The sequence below is a fragment of the Argiope bruennichi genome, chromosome 2 (assembly GCF_947563725.1).
Source record: "Argiope bruennichi chromosome 2, qqArgBrue1.1, whole genome shotgun sequence".
In the NCBI taxonomy this organism is placed as follows: Eukaryota; Metazoa; Arthropoda; class Arachnida; order Araneae; family Araneidae; genus Argiope; species Argiope bruennichi.
Genome location: NC_079152.1, coordinates 69,239,342 through 69,254,548, shown reverse-complemented (window position 1 = coordinate 69,254,548; position 15,207 = coordinate 69,239,342). Strand labels below are relative to the sequence as shown.

Below are 15,207 nucleotides of genomic sequence, written 5' to 3'. Positions count from 1 at the left end.
CCTGCAATATATATTTTCATTCAATCGTAGTAAATTATTAGTAATATAAAATTAATTTAATTCACTACTTAAATTTTAATTAATTTTTTATTTTAAAATTGTGGTGGAAACATTCACTAAAGTATTCTGATACAGATAAAAATGAGCTGGTAGATCAAATTGTTAATTAATTTAGAATTTTGAATAGCGTTTGTTTGTTAGTGATGGAAAATACTCGGTTTCGTTTTCGGATGCAGTATTTCTATAAAAAATTACATAACTTGAATTCTATTATTCATAAAAAAAAAATTAAGAAAACACAGATGTGGGGATCCAAATAAATAGGCTTTAAAACAAAACAATAAAAAACTCAATCTTTAAAAAAAAAAACCCAATCTGCCTTTTCAATGAAGTAAGATTCCTTCAATCCTCAACATAGCTGCGGACGAAAGCAGCAACACGGTTGCGTATGATAACCGGACTTACCTACGAATAAAATAGATTCGCCCATCCAATCCACAACCGTGTTGAGCTTTAGCCGCTAGTTGAAATTTTGTGCATAAAATATTATTAATATTATTAATTTTTTTCATAAAGATGGCAACATTTTTGTTGCCGCTCATGCTGGTTTCGAATTGAAAACTGCTATTTTGGAATACTTGATATGTTTACACCAAAATTGAAAATTAAATAAGGAAGTTCTTAAAAAAATTATGAATATGAATTTTTTTATACCAACCTTGAATAGAATTATTATAAAATGCCTTGCTTGAATATTTATTTTCGATAAATACTGTGAGGAATAATTTTTTATATGTTCAATGAAAAAAATAAATATTTACTCTTTCTTGTTATTTTGCAATAAAAAAGAAGGTGCGTCATTTAATTTAATATTATCTTAGTTTGTGTTATTTATATTTGAGTGAGGTAAAATATTAGAGACATTATTCATATCTTTCAATTTGATGAATTTATGCAAATGAATTCATTCTGATAAATTCATGATATTTATTCTGATACTTTATCTCACTCAAATATAAATGCCACAAATTTCAAGTGATATTAAATTAAACGGTGCATCTTCTTTTTATTACAAAAGTATGAAAAATACTAAAAAGTATTAATTTGATAATGCAGATTTAACAGTCGAAAATTTTACAGAATTCTGGGCAATTTCCGTTTGCTACTTTGCATTATTGTGTAACTATTTTTCTGTTTTTCAGCATATTAAAATTATATTTTGATAAAATGAGATAATAAGATCATAAAAATCCATTAACAGTATTAAATCAGGATAGGTAATATTTAGATTATTTTTTACCATTTCATAAATATTTTTTAAATTTATTTAATTTCTTTACAGTGTTACAGTTTCTTCCCTTCCAACTATATATATATATATATATACACACACACAACATATATACATATATACAACTATATATATATAATATAAAATATGTTGGCATAAGTGCAAATATATAAATGACCTCATCAGCAGAAAGTGGAATTATACTCATTTTAGAGCTCTTAAAAAATCAATAAAATTAAATAATTCTGAGTTTAAATATTGAGTTTTATTATATGAAATTTTGCTTCTTGGTATTTAAAATTAAATTAGTTCAAATACTTTGATTATAGCCGAATAGTCGGAATTGTCTAACTTGTCATAATTAATAGTAGTAGTCGCTGATTATCTTATCTGATTTTCAGTATTTATTTCTTATTTATGTATTGAAAAAAGTTAAAGAGTAAAAAAGAATTCTTTCCTGGTAAATTAAAAGGTTTTTTTTTTGTTTGTTTTGTTACTTTCAAAACATGCTTGCACATATATAACCAAGATACTTTCTGAGTAAAGATTTGCATGAGCAATTAAAAGGTAAATACAAGTATTATATATGATTTTGTGTTAAGAAAATAATGAAATCATCATCATAAATGAAAGTTAATGGTACTTTGGTTGTAATGTTAATAAAATTGATTTTTTTTTAAATTTTTAGAGTTAATTGCAATGATGACTGTATTAAAAATGAAGAGGATGTCTTTGGAACTGTTTTTTATCCTGAGGTTAGTAAAAGTTTTCTACCGTACTTTGAATATTAGTAAAAAACAAGTACTTATTTTTTATATCGCTTTCCCATGTAAATTATTTTTTTATTATAATAAATGTTTATTATTTTTCCATGTAAATTATTACATTTATTATAATAAATGTAATAGGAAAAAAAAACTTTCATTTATTATTTCAAATTACTAATCAGGTTTTAAGAGAGATTTTTAAAAATGAATAAAAATAGTTGATATTTATTATTTTATAAAAGGCTGTGCAAAATAGTAAACCAGTGCCATTGTAAGTAACCAATTATATTAATCTGTAGATTTTTATTTATTTCAGAATATTTTCACCTTAAATATTTTAATTGAAGATATAGTTTTAAACAGAGTTTCAAGTTTAATTATGATAAATTAGTTTTGCCAAAACATCCAAAATGTTTTGAAAATTCTTTCACTGTTATATCTCCTAATCTAGTTAATATTGATTCATGAATTGATATTGAAAGTTTGTAATTTTTATTTCGACTCATCTATTTTAGTTTACTGTGCATTTTAGTTATATGGTACTATTGTTGAATTAAGGAATCTTTATATATTACATTTAAATTAAGATAGCAATATTAAAAAGAAATTGAAACCTATTTGTATCTTAGTTTAAGAAGAAAAACTGCTTTGGAGAAATTGTTATATTTTTAATTTTACCCTAAATAAGATTACAAGACTACTTCTAAATCAATAAATATTTATATTTCGATATGATAATTTTAAAACTTCACTTTAAGCAGGGGTGTTGCATAATAAGCAAAACAGAATAATACTTATGTATTAACTGTATTCCTTGGTGAACTTTATCATTAACTTTTCCATCTGTGAATATAGCCAAATTTTAATTATCAAAAAACTATTAAGATATGATCTTTGTTTATTTATTTATTTTTGCCATTAATCATTGGTATGCAGTTAATATATAAATGTCACCAGTACTTCAAAAATGTTTTTTACAAATCTCATTTCTAATCCAGCCTAAAACCATGAATGAAACAAATTTATCTTAAAAACAAGCTATCTTAAGTGTACATATAGCTAGAGGGGAAAAAAATTGAAGTATTAATTAATGATAAACAAAAAGAAATTTATTGGCTTTCTTTATTAGTAAAATTTTAACTCAATGTTTCAGATTAACTTTCTGAGATATTTTAATTTTCAAATAATGAAATATCTGATAGAAACTTAGTGTCAGTGATTTAGCAGCACTATTTAGTCATGGACCACAAATTCAGATGCTCTGGCTTGGATAATTAATTAATCATGCATATTAATACATATAGCATGAGATTTCATGAAAGCCACCTAATGAACCACAATGTAGAATAAAATAGGTAAAGGAATTTTTTTTTTGTTGCATCTTTGTAGTTACAAATTTACAATAAATAATTTAAATCAATTAATTGTCTATTTGAAGCTGTTAATGATGTTTTTGAGAGTTTTGGTATTTGAAACAAATGATATATCTTTTAAGCATTTCCTTTTATCGTTTAGTTCATTATTAATAAAAGTTTTTTTTATTTTATTTTATAAGAAAATTATTATTATTCATAAAGAATTGGCCATTATGTGCTTTTATATAATCTATAATTAATTTTACAGCATTTCTAAAAGAAACATAAATACTTACCAAGAATCATAGTTTTCATTACTACAATCTACAAAATAGAAATGTTTAATTTTGTTCATAAATTTAAATTTAAATTTTATCTTTACATATTATTTCAATTTTTCTTTCAGTTTTCACCTATTTGTAAATCAGCTATCCATGATTTTCGAATTTCTATGTGGAATTCTTCAGAAAGGACTGTCACTTTCCAACGAGATCAACCAAAAAATGTATTCTTTGGATCCAAGCGAATGCACATTTCTTCCAATTTGTAAGATATAGCTATATTTTGTATTTTAAGTTTAAATTACTACATGTGTTCTATGTTTGTATTGTAGTTACATTAAGAGTTCTTGATTTTTTATTTACCAGGAAACTTCTTTTACTTCACTTTTACACTTCATAGATCCAAGATTTAAAATGGATATAATATACATTCATTATTTCATTAAATGCAGTATGAACTACATAACAGTATATTTTTAGAGAGCAATGTCTGCTTTGTTGTAATATATAATAAATATATTATAAGAATACTAAAAAGATAACAAAATTTTGATTTTAAATATTTTAATAAGAAGAATTGTATTTCATTTATAATTTTGAGTATATAGATCCAATATTTTAAATTTGTGCACTCAATTGTGACTGAAAGTTTCCTGAAAGAGTTCCTGTATTTAGCTTTAAATTAAAATAAAGAAATTTTTTTCAGAAGGTGGAGAGGAAATTGAATTATCATTTAAGAAAATTTTCTTGCATATGTGTCTAAAAATGTAGAATGAGTTCTTGTAAAATAATTTCAAAATACTATCTATTAGGCACTGTTAGCTATTATTTTTGTCATGTGAACCTATCTTGACAAGAATTCTTTCAGAGGTTCTGAAAGAGAAAAACTGTGCATTGAACAAGATATCTGCTGACCTTCAAAGAGTTTGGAAACATAATAGGAGCAGCTTCTGCATATGGATTGCAGAATTGAACATCCTTAATTTATTTCAATGTATAATATATCTATTTGCTTTTGACACAATATCTATATTTGTAGATAATTTAATCTTATACTGCTTATTTTCAGCAGTATAATAAAAGAATGAAGTATTTATCCCATGTACTTTCTTTTTACATCAAAGACTTTTTTGTCCTTTTTTAAGGATAGGGAATTCCCCTTATCATTCACCTAAGCCTTTAGAAAGTAATTTCAATGTTTCACTTTTTTTTTTTAATTTAGTGTGAGATTTACTGACATCAATGCAGCATTCAGTAAAGTAAAAACTTCTTTCTTCTATAAAAAAATTAATTTATGAGATGAAATTTAAAAATAGATTCATTTAAAAGTAATTAATGAAGGAACAATTAATAATAAATAAATATTTAAACAATTTACTGTTGGTAAATTTAAATGAAGCATTTATCAGAGTCAAAATAAATTTTTTTAAATGTATTTTATTCATGAAAATTGAAAAATCAAAAAGAAATTGGTTGTCAAATTTATATTTCTCCAATATAATTCTGTTCTTTCCTAAGTTAAGATCATAAAAAAAAGAATAAGCTCTTAAAAAAAGACATGGCTAGCTTCAAAGAACTAAATTTTTTTAAAGTTTTCAACACATAATAAAGTTTAAAGTTTATCCACACATAATAAAATGTAGTAGTTTGAATGAATATAACTTTTTAAAAACAACAGTAAGTACATTCACATTGAAAATTATTATAGCATATCTATTGGTAGATATGATAATTGGTAGATATGATAATTGGTAGATATGATAATCTAATTGGTAGATATAAAAATGATTAATTTAAACATTTTTCTTACTTGGTATAGAATAATAACTTATTGCAATGACGGAAATTTTAATTGAAGAATCTTTGATCAAAATATTGAAAAATTCTCGCATTTTTTAAAAAGTTTAGGTTTCACTTTTTCCTTATCTGGAATTTTTTTTTTTTATATAAATTATGTGTGTTTTCTATAATATTTATCGACATTAATTTAAAAAACTGAAATAGCTGCTGAAATGAAATTTAATATTACATTCTCCCGAAGTATGGGTTACTTTCAAATTTTGGACAAAATCAAAAGGTAATACTATCTTCTTTTTTTTTAATGCTTCCTATGTGCATTTTTGTGTGGTTTGATAGTGAAAAAGTTAATGTTCTTATATCTTGAAATAAAATCAGAAGGGATTTCTTTTTAATTCTTATTTATTAATACTGATAAATAAAGCTTATCCTTGCTTAAGATTTTTAATAAATGTTTTTCCTAATGTATTGTAAAATATCTAAATCTTTCGTTAATAAAAATAAGGAATGTAGCAAAAATAATTAAGAATATTATTTTAAATTCTTAATGAGATTAATTTAAAAAATAAATTCTTAATTAAAATTTCCTTATTAATTAATCTTTATTAAAACAAAGACTAATAATAACTTATAAGCTGTTACCTAACTATACCTTTAACTATAATTATAACTATACCTTTGGAAATAGGTATAGTTTCAAAATTTTCTTTTTCTTATATATCTCCTCAACTTATGATGTTTGCAATATCATCATTTGTGACTATAGGGCATACAAAATAATATATATTATTAATTTTTAACATTATTTACGATAAACTATATGTATATAAATTAAATTTATATGTTTGCAAAATTTTTAGAGTTTTAAATTGCTATGTTTCCTCAGTGATTTAGAACAAACTGCTGTTAAACCACTGTTTAGGGGTTAAGAGTGACAACAGTATTGAAAAATATAAATATAATTTACTATCACTCCTACTTATGATCTGTCAATCAGAGCAGAGTAAGCATCAAAAATATATGTTGCATCAATGTTTTTTTATAATCATCAATTTTTTTAGAGGCTAAAAATTATTGAAAACAAATTGGGATAGGTATTATTTATATGTTTAGATAAACTATATTTTAAGCTGAATATAAAAGAAAACAAACTATTTTAAAATAATTGTAGGTAATTGTTTAATTAGTAAACAGTAATAAGTAAATAGAAATATATTTAAGAGATGATAATTTTGCAATGTTTAAAAACTGTAATTATAAGAAATTTTAGCAGATTCAGTTTTAATAACCATCATGACAGCATTTTTTAAAATAAAATAATTAATAAACAATTCATATTTAAAATAATTTATATTAAAGAATTAAGAAGGGCACTCAATTGTTTTTCTTTATGTGTAAGAGTATAAAAAAAACTATGTTCATTCATTTGATACATTTTAAAATTGAATGCCTATTTATGTTTTCATGGTCTTTTGTAGGAAAGATGTTCATGAAGCAGGAGATGCCATTTCTAGCTATAAATTCTTGAGCCCTTACATCTCTGGTAATATTTTATTTGTAACTTGAATATTTATTTATGTTTTGCATTATGAGTTATTATTTATTTCTGTAAATATCATAATAATAAATTAAAAACTGTAAATTATTCATATTTATATTTATAGCTCTGATTAACTTTTTTTTATGAGTGATAATTTGACAGTAAATAAATTTTTAAATTAATCTGCAAAATAACAAATGGGAGTTTTATTAAGATATTTTCCTTGAATATTTCATTAATATATTAATCCTTAAATATGGTTCGAAATTAAAATTTTTAATTTTTCCTATACCAGGTATACTTTAAGAAAATGTTTTTTAAAAACATTCAACTTCGAGAATTTTAAATTTTTTTTTTTTATAAATTTCTTATTTTAAATTTCTTTGATCTGGGAAATTCTTTTACAAAATTTTGTCTGTTGTGATTCTGTAAATACAATGTAACTTGAAAGTATCTGAAAGAAAATTAATTAAATTTTTTATAGGATCCTTTACAAAAAATTACAGATTAATATAAAAATGGCAACAGAATTTATCAAATAGCACTTTTTCTTCATATTCTGGTTTTCTTTTTGTTATATTCAAAACTTTTGCTTTAAAAGCTTTGCTAAATTTTTAAAAAAGTATTAAGGATACTTAAATTTATTTTTGTATGCACATCATTCAGATTCAATGAAAATATTTTCATTTTTAATTGTTTCATGCCTTTGAAAAGTGACTTCAAAAAATGCAGTGAATACAAGTTGAACTTCATTTTGCAATATGATTATGAATTATATTTCTTATTTTTCAGAAAATCTCTTGGATGTTGCATCACTTCATACAGACTATTTGTTTGGAGAAAAAGGATTACATAACCAGTTCTGTTTTGTTAGTAAAAAAAGTACAAATTTAAAATTTGATCAATATTGCAATACAAATATTGAGAAACCATGTGTACTTCTAGCTACTAGAGGTATGATTTGTGATTGTTTATTATTTTTATATAAAAAGAATAATATTATTCTCTAAATGAAAGTCATATTATCTCTAATAATCTGCAGATAAATTGTAAAAATTACAATAAATTTTTAAAAACTTTTGGTATTAAAATTATATTTAACATTATATTTCTATAATAAATATGATGACTTAATTATTAATATAATTTACCTATATGGATGTGTAAAATAATTTATAACTATTCATTACAGATAATTTTTGTAAAATGAAGAAGATGCATTTTTTAATTAATTGATCTATGCTGTAATTAAAATAAATTTAACTGTATCATTATTATTTAACCTTAATTTAAAGCTTTATCAACCTGTTGGTTTTTTTCCACTATTTTACATAGAAACAGAAATAAAGTGATACTGTAAATGAAAATCTATTTAGTAAGTCTTTGTCCTGTAAAAATATTCTGAAAATATTTTGCATATTTCTGCCTCTATCTTTCTCAAACTAATTTCAGCATATTATTTCTTACTGGTGTGAATGACATATTTTTGTAATCTAGCTTCTGCTTCAAATGTTTTGAAGCAGTTAAATGCACATTTACTTGTATTACAAAATAAATGTCGTAACATTTCTCAATTAATTACTATTAATTGTAAAAAAAAAAAAAAAAAAAATCCTTATTTTAGGAGAAAGATCCCAAATCTACAAAAAAATTGACTTTCACATTTACTTTAGGGCTGAATTCAGTCCAATATTTCTCAAGATAGATATTTAAATAGAGAATAAAAGAATTATACCTCAAGAATTTTATTCATTCTATTCCTTCATTCATGCTCCTTAAAGAAAATATTTGTAATTCCATCAGGTGAACTGTCCGTTTCTAGTAATTTTTTTCAATCATTATGAATGAACTTATTTATAGTAAAAACAAACTTAAAAAGTTAATACCACTTGGAAAAAAAATCCCAATAGTTTAATGGTACAGCATATGCCTTGGCTAATAAACTAAGGTAAAAATTCTATTACTATAGTTTCTGTTTACTATTAAGAGGCATTTATACATTCATTATATGTATATTTTAGACCTGTGTATCCATGTTTTAAATCCTCTGTAGTAATTTGAAGAAAATATTTATTGAAATAATTTATCAGACCAAGCTGTGAGCTTTACAGATTTAAAAATTAATAAATTTTTTTTCTTTTAATTTATGGATTTCTTTAAAATAATTCCCATAATAATAATAATAATAATTTTAATTTCAAAATAAATTGCATTTACTTGCATGAATTTTTACTTTTCTGGTTTAGTGTTTGACTTTTCTCTTTGATTTTGAAACTCATTATTTATTCATGGAAATGATGGAACAAGTTACAGTAAATCAATATAATTTGTTCATATGTTAAATCAATATGAAATATTGTTGCTAAATAATGTTAAAATTTTGTAAAACCTAAATTTTTTTTTTTTTTTTTTTGAAAACTCTTAGTCAGTTTTGCTTTATGTTAAAACTTGCAGTTTTCATTTTGTTAATTAATTAGAAGTATTTATTGATTGATACATTTGCTTTTTTAGGAAATTTTTCAGCTTATTTTATAAACATAAGAGCAATAAAAATCAAAATTATATCAATGGAATTTTTTTTTTCTATAATGTACTTGATGCTTCATTGACAACAAATGATAAGAAAAAAATTTGGTGGAAAAGAACTTTTATGAGAATTATCTGAGTATTTGCATTACATTAGCACAGTAAAACAAATTTAGATATAATGATATTCTTTTTTTTTTTTTTTTTTGCTCTATAATAGCTGTTCTTTTATCCACCCCGTATAAAAACATAATTCTTATTGATGTGATTTTTGTCTTTTAGTTTTCATTTCTTGTTCTGTAATAGAATTTAATAAGTTGCTTGCTTTGTTTCTTTATCAGATTAAAAATATCTGTTTATATTTTTAATTCAAAGAAATAAATCCTCATTTTCTTTAAATTCTTGATTGAATGATATAACTTTTTATTTTACATATTAGTTGGCATATCACTAAGACTTTGGATAGAGTCTTGGTTTCTAGATCAGAGAAGTTCACAAATTCCTTGTATATGTTCATAATTAATTGTTGTAATTAAAAGATTGTTCTTCTTATTGTTGTAATTTAAAGAATTAATTTCTTTAAAGTTGCTTACTTGAATATTCTTTTTATCGTCTGACCTCTTGTCTAAATTAACTATTTTCATCCATTATGTAAATTCAATGTAAGATCTAATTGAAGATCTTTTAATCTAACAAATTAATGTAAGTCATCTTAATTGATTAACAGCTGTTTATTATATACTATTATTTGAAGATAACTTATAGATATTTGAAGAAAACTAATTGTTCAGCTGATAGTTGTTTCATTCATTTTTTTAACTCCTTTCATTCTATTTATAAATAGGCGGTGTGGGCTTATTACAAGCAGAGTGGAAAGTTGAAACTAAAAATGATGAAAAGTTAAATGCTGGATACCAATGTTTTCCAGAAAATAAGACATTGTCTACATTAACATCTTTAGCTTTTAGAAAGGATGGTGAGTAAAATCCTATCAAATTTGTTTCGGTGACTGTCTAGTACATTCAGTCGCAGTTCATGCATTATAGTCTTGAGATATACTGTAACCTATCAAACAATGAACAGTAATGCCTTTTGGCATAATTTAATTATATTTTTTCTTTACTAATTAGTATTCAATAATTTAATTATTAGTAAAAAAAAAAAGAAGAATAACAAGGTTTCTGATGTAAAAAAAATGTTTAACAAGAAGTTAATAATACATTAAAATAAAACTTCAAAATAAACATTTTTTATCATTTTTCTCACATTTCTTATACTTAGTATAAAATTTATTTAATTGTGGCTGAACAATTAAAAATTATGACACTTTAAAATTACTCGTAAAATAAATACACATGTAGGAATGCTATTTTGTATTTATTTATGAAAAATTTAAGTGTCATATTTTTTTAATTAATTATATGTGTAGGTATGAGCTTCTTTCATTTTTTAAAAATTTATATTTTAAATTCAAAACCCAAAATTTTTCTGCAGCAATTTTTTTTTAATACCACTTCTATCATCTTTGGAAGCTGGAAGGTTGCTATTAGTACCCTCCTCCTTTCACAAACAATGGAGTAAAATATATTTTATTATTATGCTTGTATTGTGTTGGAAAATGGTATATTATTTTTTGCAGCAAATGTATTTCAATATTTTGCCTATGTTAAAAATCAATAATTTTTTTAAGTTTTCTCTCAATAGGATACTGATTTTTTTCGTGCATTTCTCCAAAATATTGAAAACTGTAAAAGAAATCAGCATTTCAGAAGTACTAATAGCTTATTAATAAATTTAGGCAATGTATACAAAATAAAAATAACTAATGATTGTACATGAATAAAATATAAGGGTGCTGCACTTCCATAGTATCTCTGCATAAGTTATTCCTGAATATGTATATATTTATATGCAATATTTAAAAATTTATTTCACAGCTCATTACTCTCATATCAAGCATTTGAGAAATTATATATATATATATATATATATATATATATATTAAGAATATTGCTCCCTTCTGTTTCAAAACAAGAAAAGTCTAATAGTTTACGAAATATCAAGAAAAAAAATTCTGATTATATTTAGTCTGCCATATATATATATACTCTTGACTGCTTGAAAATTTGTAAAACTTAATGAGTATTATTTATAAAATTGCACTAATGTTAAAGTACTTTTTAAAAAAAATATAAGACAACTTTTGAAATTTAATGTGTATTTCTTTTTTTTTTAAATGGGAAATATTTGGTTACTAGTTTCTTGTTGAAAAAGGAAATGAGATAAAAGATTATTGAAGTGAAATGAGAGTACTTGGTATATTTTTTATTTAGGTATTATTTGTAAATGATTTAGTTTACTCACCTCCTTTACTAATAATCATTAAAATAATAAAAGTTGTGAAAATTATAAGAATAAAGCAAAAATCACATGAAAATAAAATTCTGAACTTATTTGCCACCCAATTGTTTGGATAAGGATCTTAATATTGCTGAGAGCAAAGAAATGTTATTCAAGAAGCACTTAGCTGAAAAGAAAAGTCTGATTTTCTCAGAAATTTTTATTTCTAAAAAGCTGATAGCAAGATTTATATGTATTATATAGTAATTAATAGAAATACGCAATGAATTCGAAATTAATGAAACATTCTATAAATCTTTGATAGATATTGGTTAAATTAAAAGTCCTCCTTTATCTTTCTCAATATGTATCAAGATGAGGGTAAAAATTTTAGATTTTTTTATTCAAGCCATCTCAATTATTAAAAATATAGAACCTTAATCTTTTTAAAGTGTTAGTAGAATAATTTGCATATTTTAAGTCATTTTTAAAAAATAATTTTTGTTTTTATTCTATAACAGCTCTAATTATTTCCACACTACTAGAATTTTAATTTTTTTATAAATATGATCTAATACAACTATGTGAAGCAAGCATTTATTGAGGTTATATATGATTATATATTTATATATAATGCTCCTTTTTTGAGTGGTGGCAATAAATTTATATTTGCTTTTGTTTTCTAGCATACTTTTATCCTACCACATTAACAAAAACTGTAAGTGTGCATGAAGAAGTCACTTTGCAGATGACTGAAAATGGGGTTTGTGGAGATAAAGCTACTGTTTGGAGAAAAGATAGAGGTCATGCAATAACACAAGATGTCAGCCGAACTTCAATCTTTTTTCCAAAAGTTGAAGTTGGTCATGCTGGTATTTACAGCTTGGAGTGCAGCAATTCAGATGTCAGCAGAGCTGGGTTTGTTCATCTTATTGTCAGAGGTGATGGCCTCATTTGTTTAAGATTACATGTATTTATTTTACTTTGCTCTATTATATATTAAACAAATTTGATAATCAGTTAATTAGGCTATCTTATTATTAAAAATTCAATTTATTTGGCAAAACTTAATATCTATAATTTTTTTAATATGGAACAATTATTTTGAACATTTTTACAGTTGTAAATCTTGTGAATAATTTTAATTTGTTTGATTATTTTCATGATAAGTTAATGGAAATTTTTATTTGTAATTTTGCATTAGAATTATTTAATGAAAAACTTCATAATATCATTGAATCAAATCTATTTGAATTTGTATGAGCTATGAAAGTAAAAATTTGAATCAATGACTATTATAAACTAATAATTCAAATAATTCAGATGACATTTTATAAGTCAAAAGAGAATGACATTTTATAAGTCAGACATAATTATTACTAACATAAATGAAGATCAGTTATAAAATTCAAAAAAAGATTCTCAAAAATTAAACAAGAAATATGGCTTAAAGTTTCAACATCATCTATCCAAAATTATTCAATTACTTTATTAAATCTAATATTGATGATACAGCAACCTAAAGAAAGATAGATGTTGGCATTTTTTAAATATTAACTATGAAATTATTTATTTTAATTTTTAAGAAAGCTTCAGAAATGATGTAAAATAACATTGATTTCTAATGAAAATTAATGTAAAATATATTTTCTGTATGGATGCCATGACTTGAGTTTAACTCATGCAAACATATTATGTTTTCAACTAAAAGTAATATTAGAAAATTATTTGTGAAGACAGTGGTATAGTAGGAAAAACACAAGGAAATCCCTTATTAAAAAAATATTGCAAGCCTCAATTTCTAATTTTTTTTTCATTTATTATAGATTTTATAAATCAGAAATCCATGAATGAGACTTGGAATGAGGAGGGAAAGTTTAACAAACTCTTGGTCATATTTACTCTTAATGTCTCTGGAAGATATAGATTTTTTTTTTTTTTTTTTTTTTTTTTTTTGTTTATAAGGAAATGTAACTTATGGGAACTTACTCATTTGTTTGCTATTATAAATGCTATTCTAATTCAAAACCAAACCAAAAATCTTATTGAAAACAATTATCTTTTTGATGGAAATTCTTTAACCAATATAAAGCTAAATATATTGCATTATTAGGGACATTACCGAAATTCAGGTAAATTTAAAGAGAGGCAGCATTATGTATAGTGTGTGAGTATTTACTGTATCATGAAAATATTGTTGAAACCTATTTTTATAATGAGAACCAAAACTTATTAGATTTTAAAATTATGTATTGGTCTTAAGATTATGTACTATTAAGAACAAAGTAAGGTGTTTAAAATTATGTATTATTATTGGAAACCAATTTCAAAAAGTACATTTTGTGGTAAAGTTGTTTCTAAAAAATATTACAAAAAAATTATGGCACATGCTGTCAAAATTAGTTGTGGATTATAAGTTATCTGTTGTGCACTAGATTAGAGTTAATTTTAAATGGCAGACTGCACACTCTTAAATATTGTTTGTGACACTGAATTTTTTTTTTTAAGAAGGTAATTGGTTCTAATTTACATAACTACATCTCTATATGTTATTTGAGTACAAAATTTAGTATATGATATAGTGTGTGTGTGTGTGTGTGAGAGAGAGAGAGAGAGAGAGTAATCATATAAATACTATATATATAATTGTAAGCATCCAAATATCAATACAAGCTACTGAATACAATTATGCTTTTATTATTTTATGTAATTTTTATATTTCTCTATGTCATTAATAATTTTATGTTAATTGATGTATTTATTTTTAAAGCAAACAATATTTAAAAAGTCTTACTAAAAATGTTCATTGTACTGCTGTCTGTAGAAATTTCACTTCTTCAGAAGTTATATAGTAAAATATATAGTAGTTTTCTTGTAATATTTTAGCATGTCCTAATGGGAAGCATGGTAACCTTTGTTCCAAAGACTGTCCTGAGTGTTTAAATGGGGGCATATGTCATGATTTAAATGGAGAGTGTGTATGTCCTCCAGGATTTTATGGACCAATGTGTGAAAAAGGTGATTTTCATTATTATTTATATTTGTCATTTTTGATTTGTTATAAATCATGTTTTTCGTTCTTCTAATTTGACTGAAGTTTAGAAGAATCAACCTGTTTAAAATTTCATACATAAAACACAGAATTTCATTTTTGTTTCTAGTTGCAGTTACAATTCTTTTAATCTGTATTAAAGTTATATTTTATTTTGGCATCATATTCCAGTTTGTTTAACCAGGCATTGATTGTAAATATTTGCGAATTCTGGAATAAAAATATAGCAAGATTTCTTTGTTATATCTATTTCAGTGA

At 23.4% G+C, this 15,207-nt stretch overlaps 1 protein-coding gene across 2 annotated transcripts in view; it reads left to right on the top strand.

Moving 5' to 3' along the window:
* The window catches only part of LOC129961915 (tyrosine-protein kinase receptor Tie-1-like), a 28,937-nt gene that overhangs the window by 9,961 nt on the left and 3,769 nt on the right, over positions 1–15,207 (top strand). Inside the window, exons 1-8 of one of the 2 annotated variants that reach the window (XM_056075551.1) lie at positions 1,725–1,858; positions 1,980–2,046; positions 3,820–3,959; positions 6,970–7,034; positions 7,824–7,985; positions 10,402–10,533; positions 12,584–12,838; positions 14,784–14,915. In XM_056075551.1, coding sequence (XP_055931526.1) covers positions 3,865–3,959; positions 6,970–7,034; positions 7,824–7,985; positions 10,402–10,533; positions 12,584–12,838; positions 14,784–14,915 — 841 coding nt within the window. In that variant the 5' untranslated portion in view covers positions 1,725–1,858; positions 1,980–2,046; positions 3,820–3,864. Of the gene's footprint in view, positions 1–1,724; positions 1,859–1,979; positions 2,047–3,819; positions 3,960–6,969; positions 7,035–7,823; positions 7,986–10,401; positions 10,534–12,583; positions 12,839–14,783; positions 14,916–15,207 lie in introns of those variants that run through there. The other variant, XM_056075550.1, reaches the window with a different exon arrangement.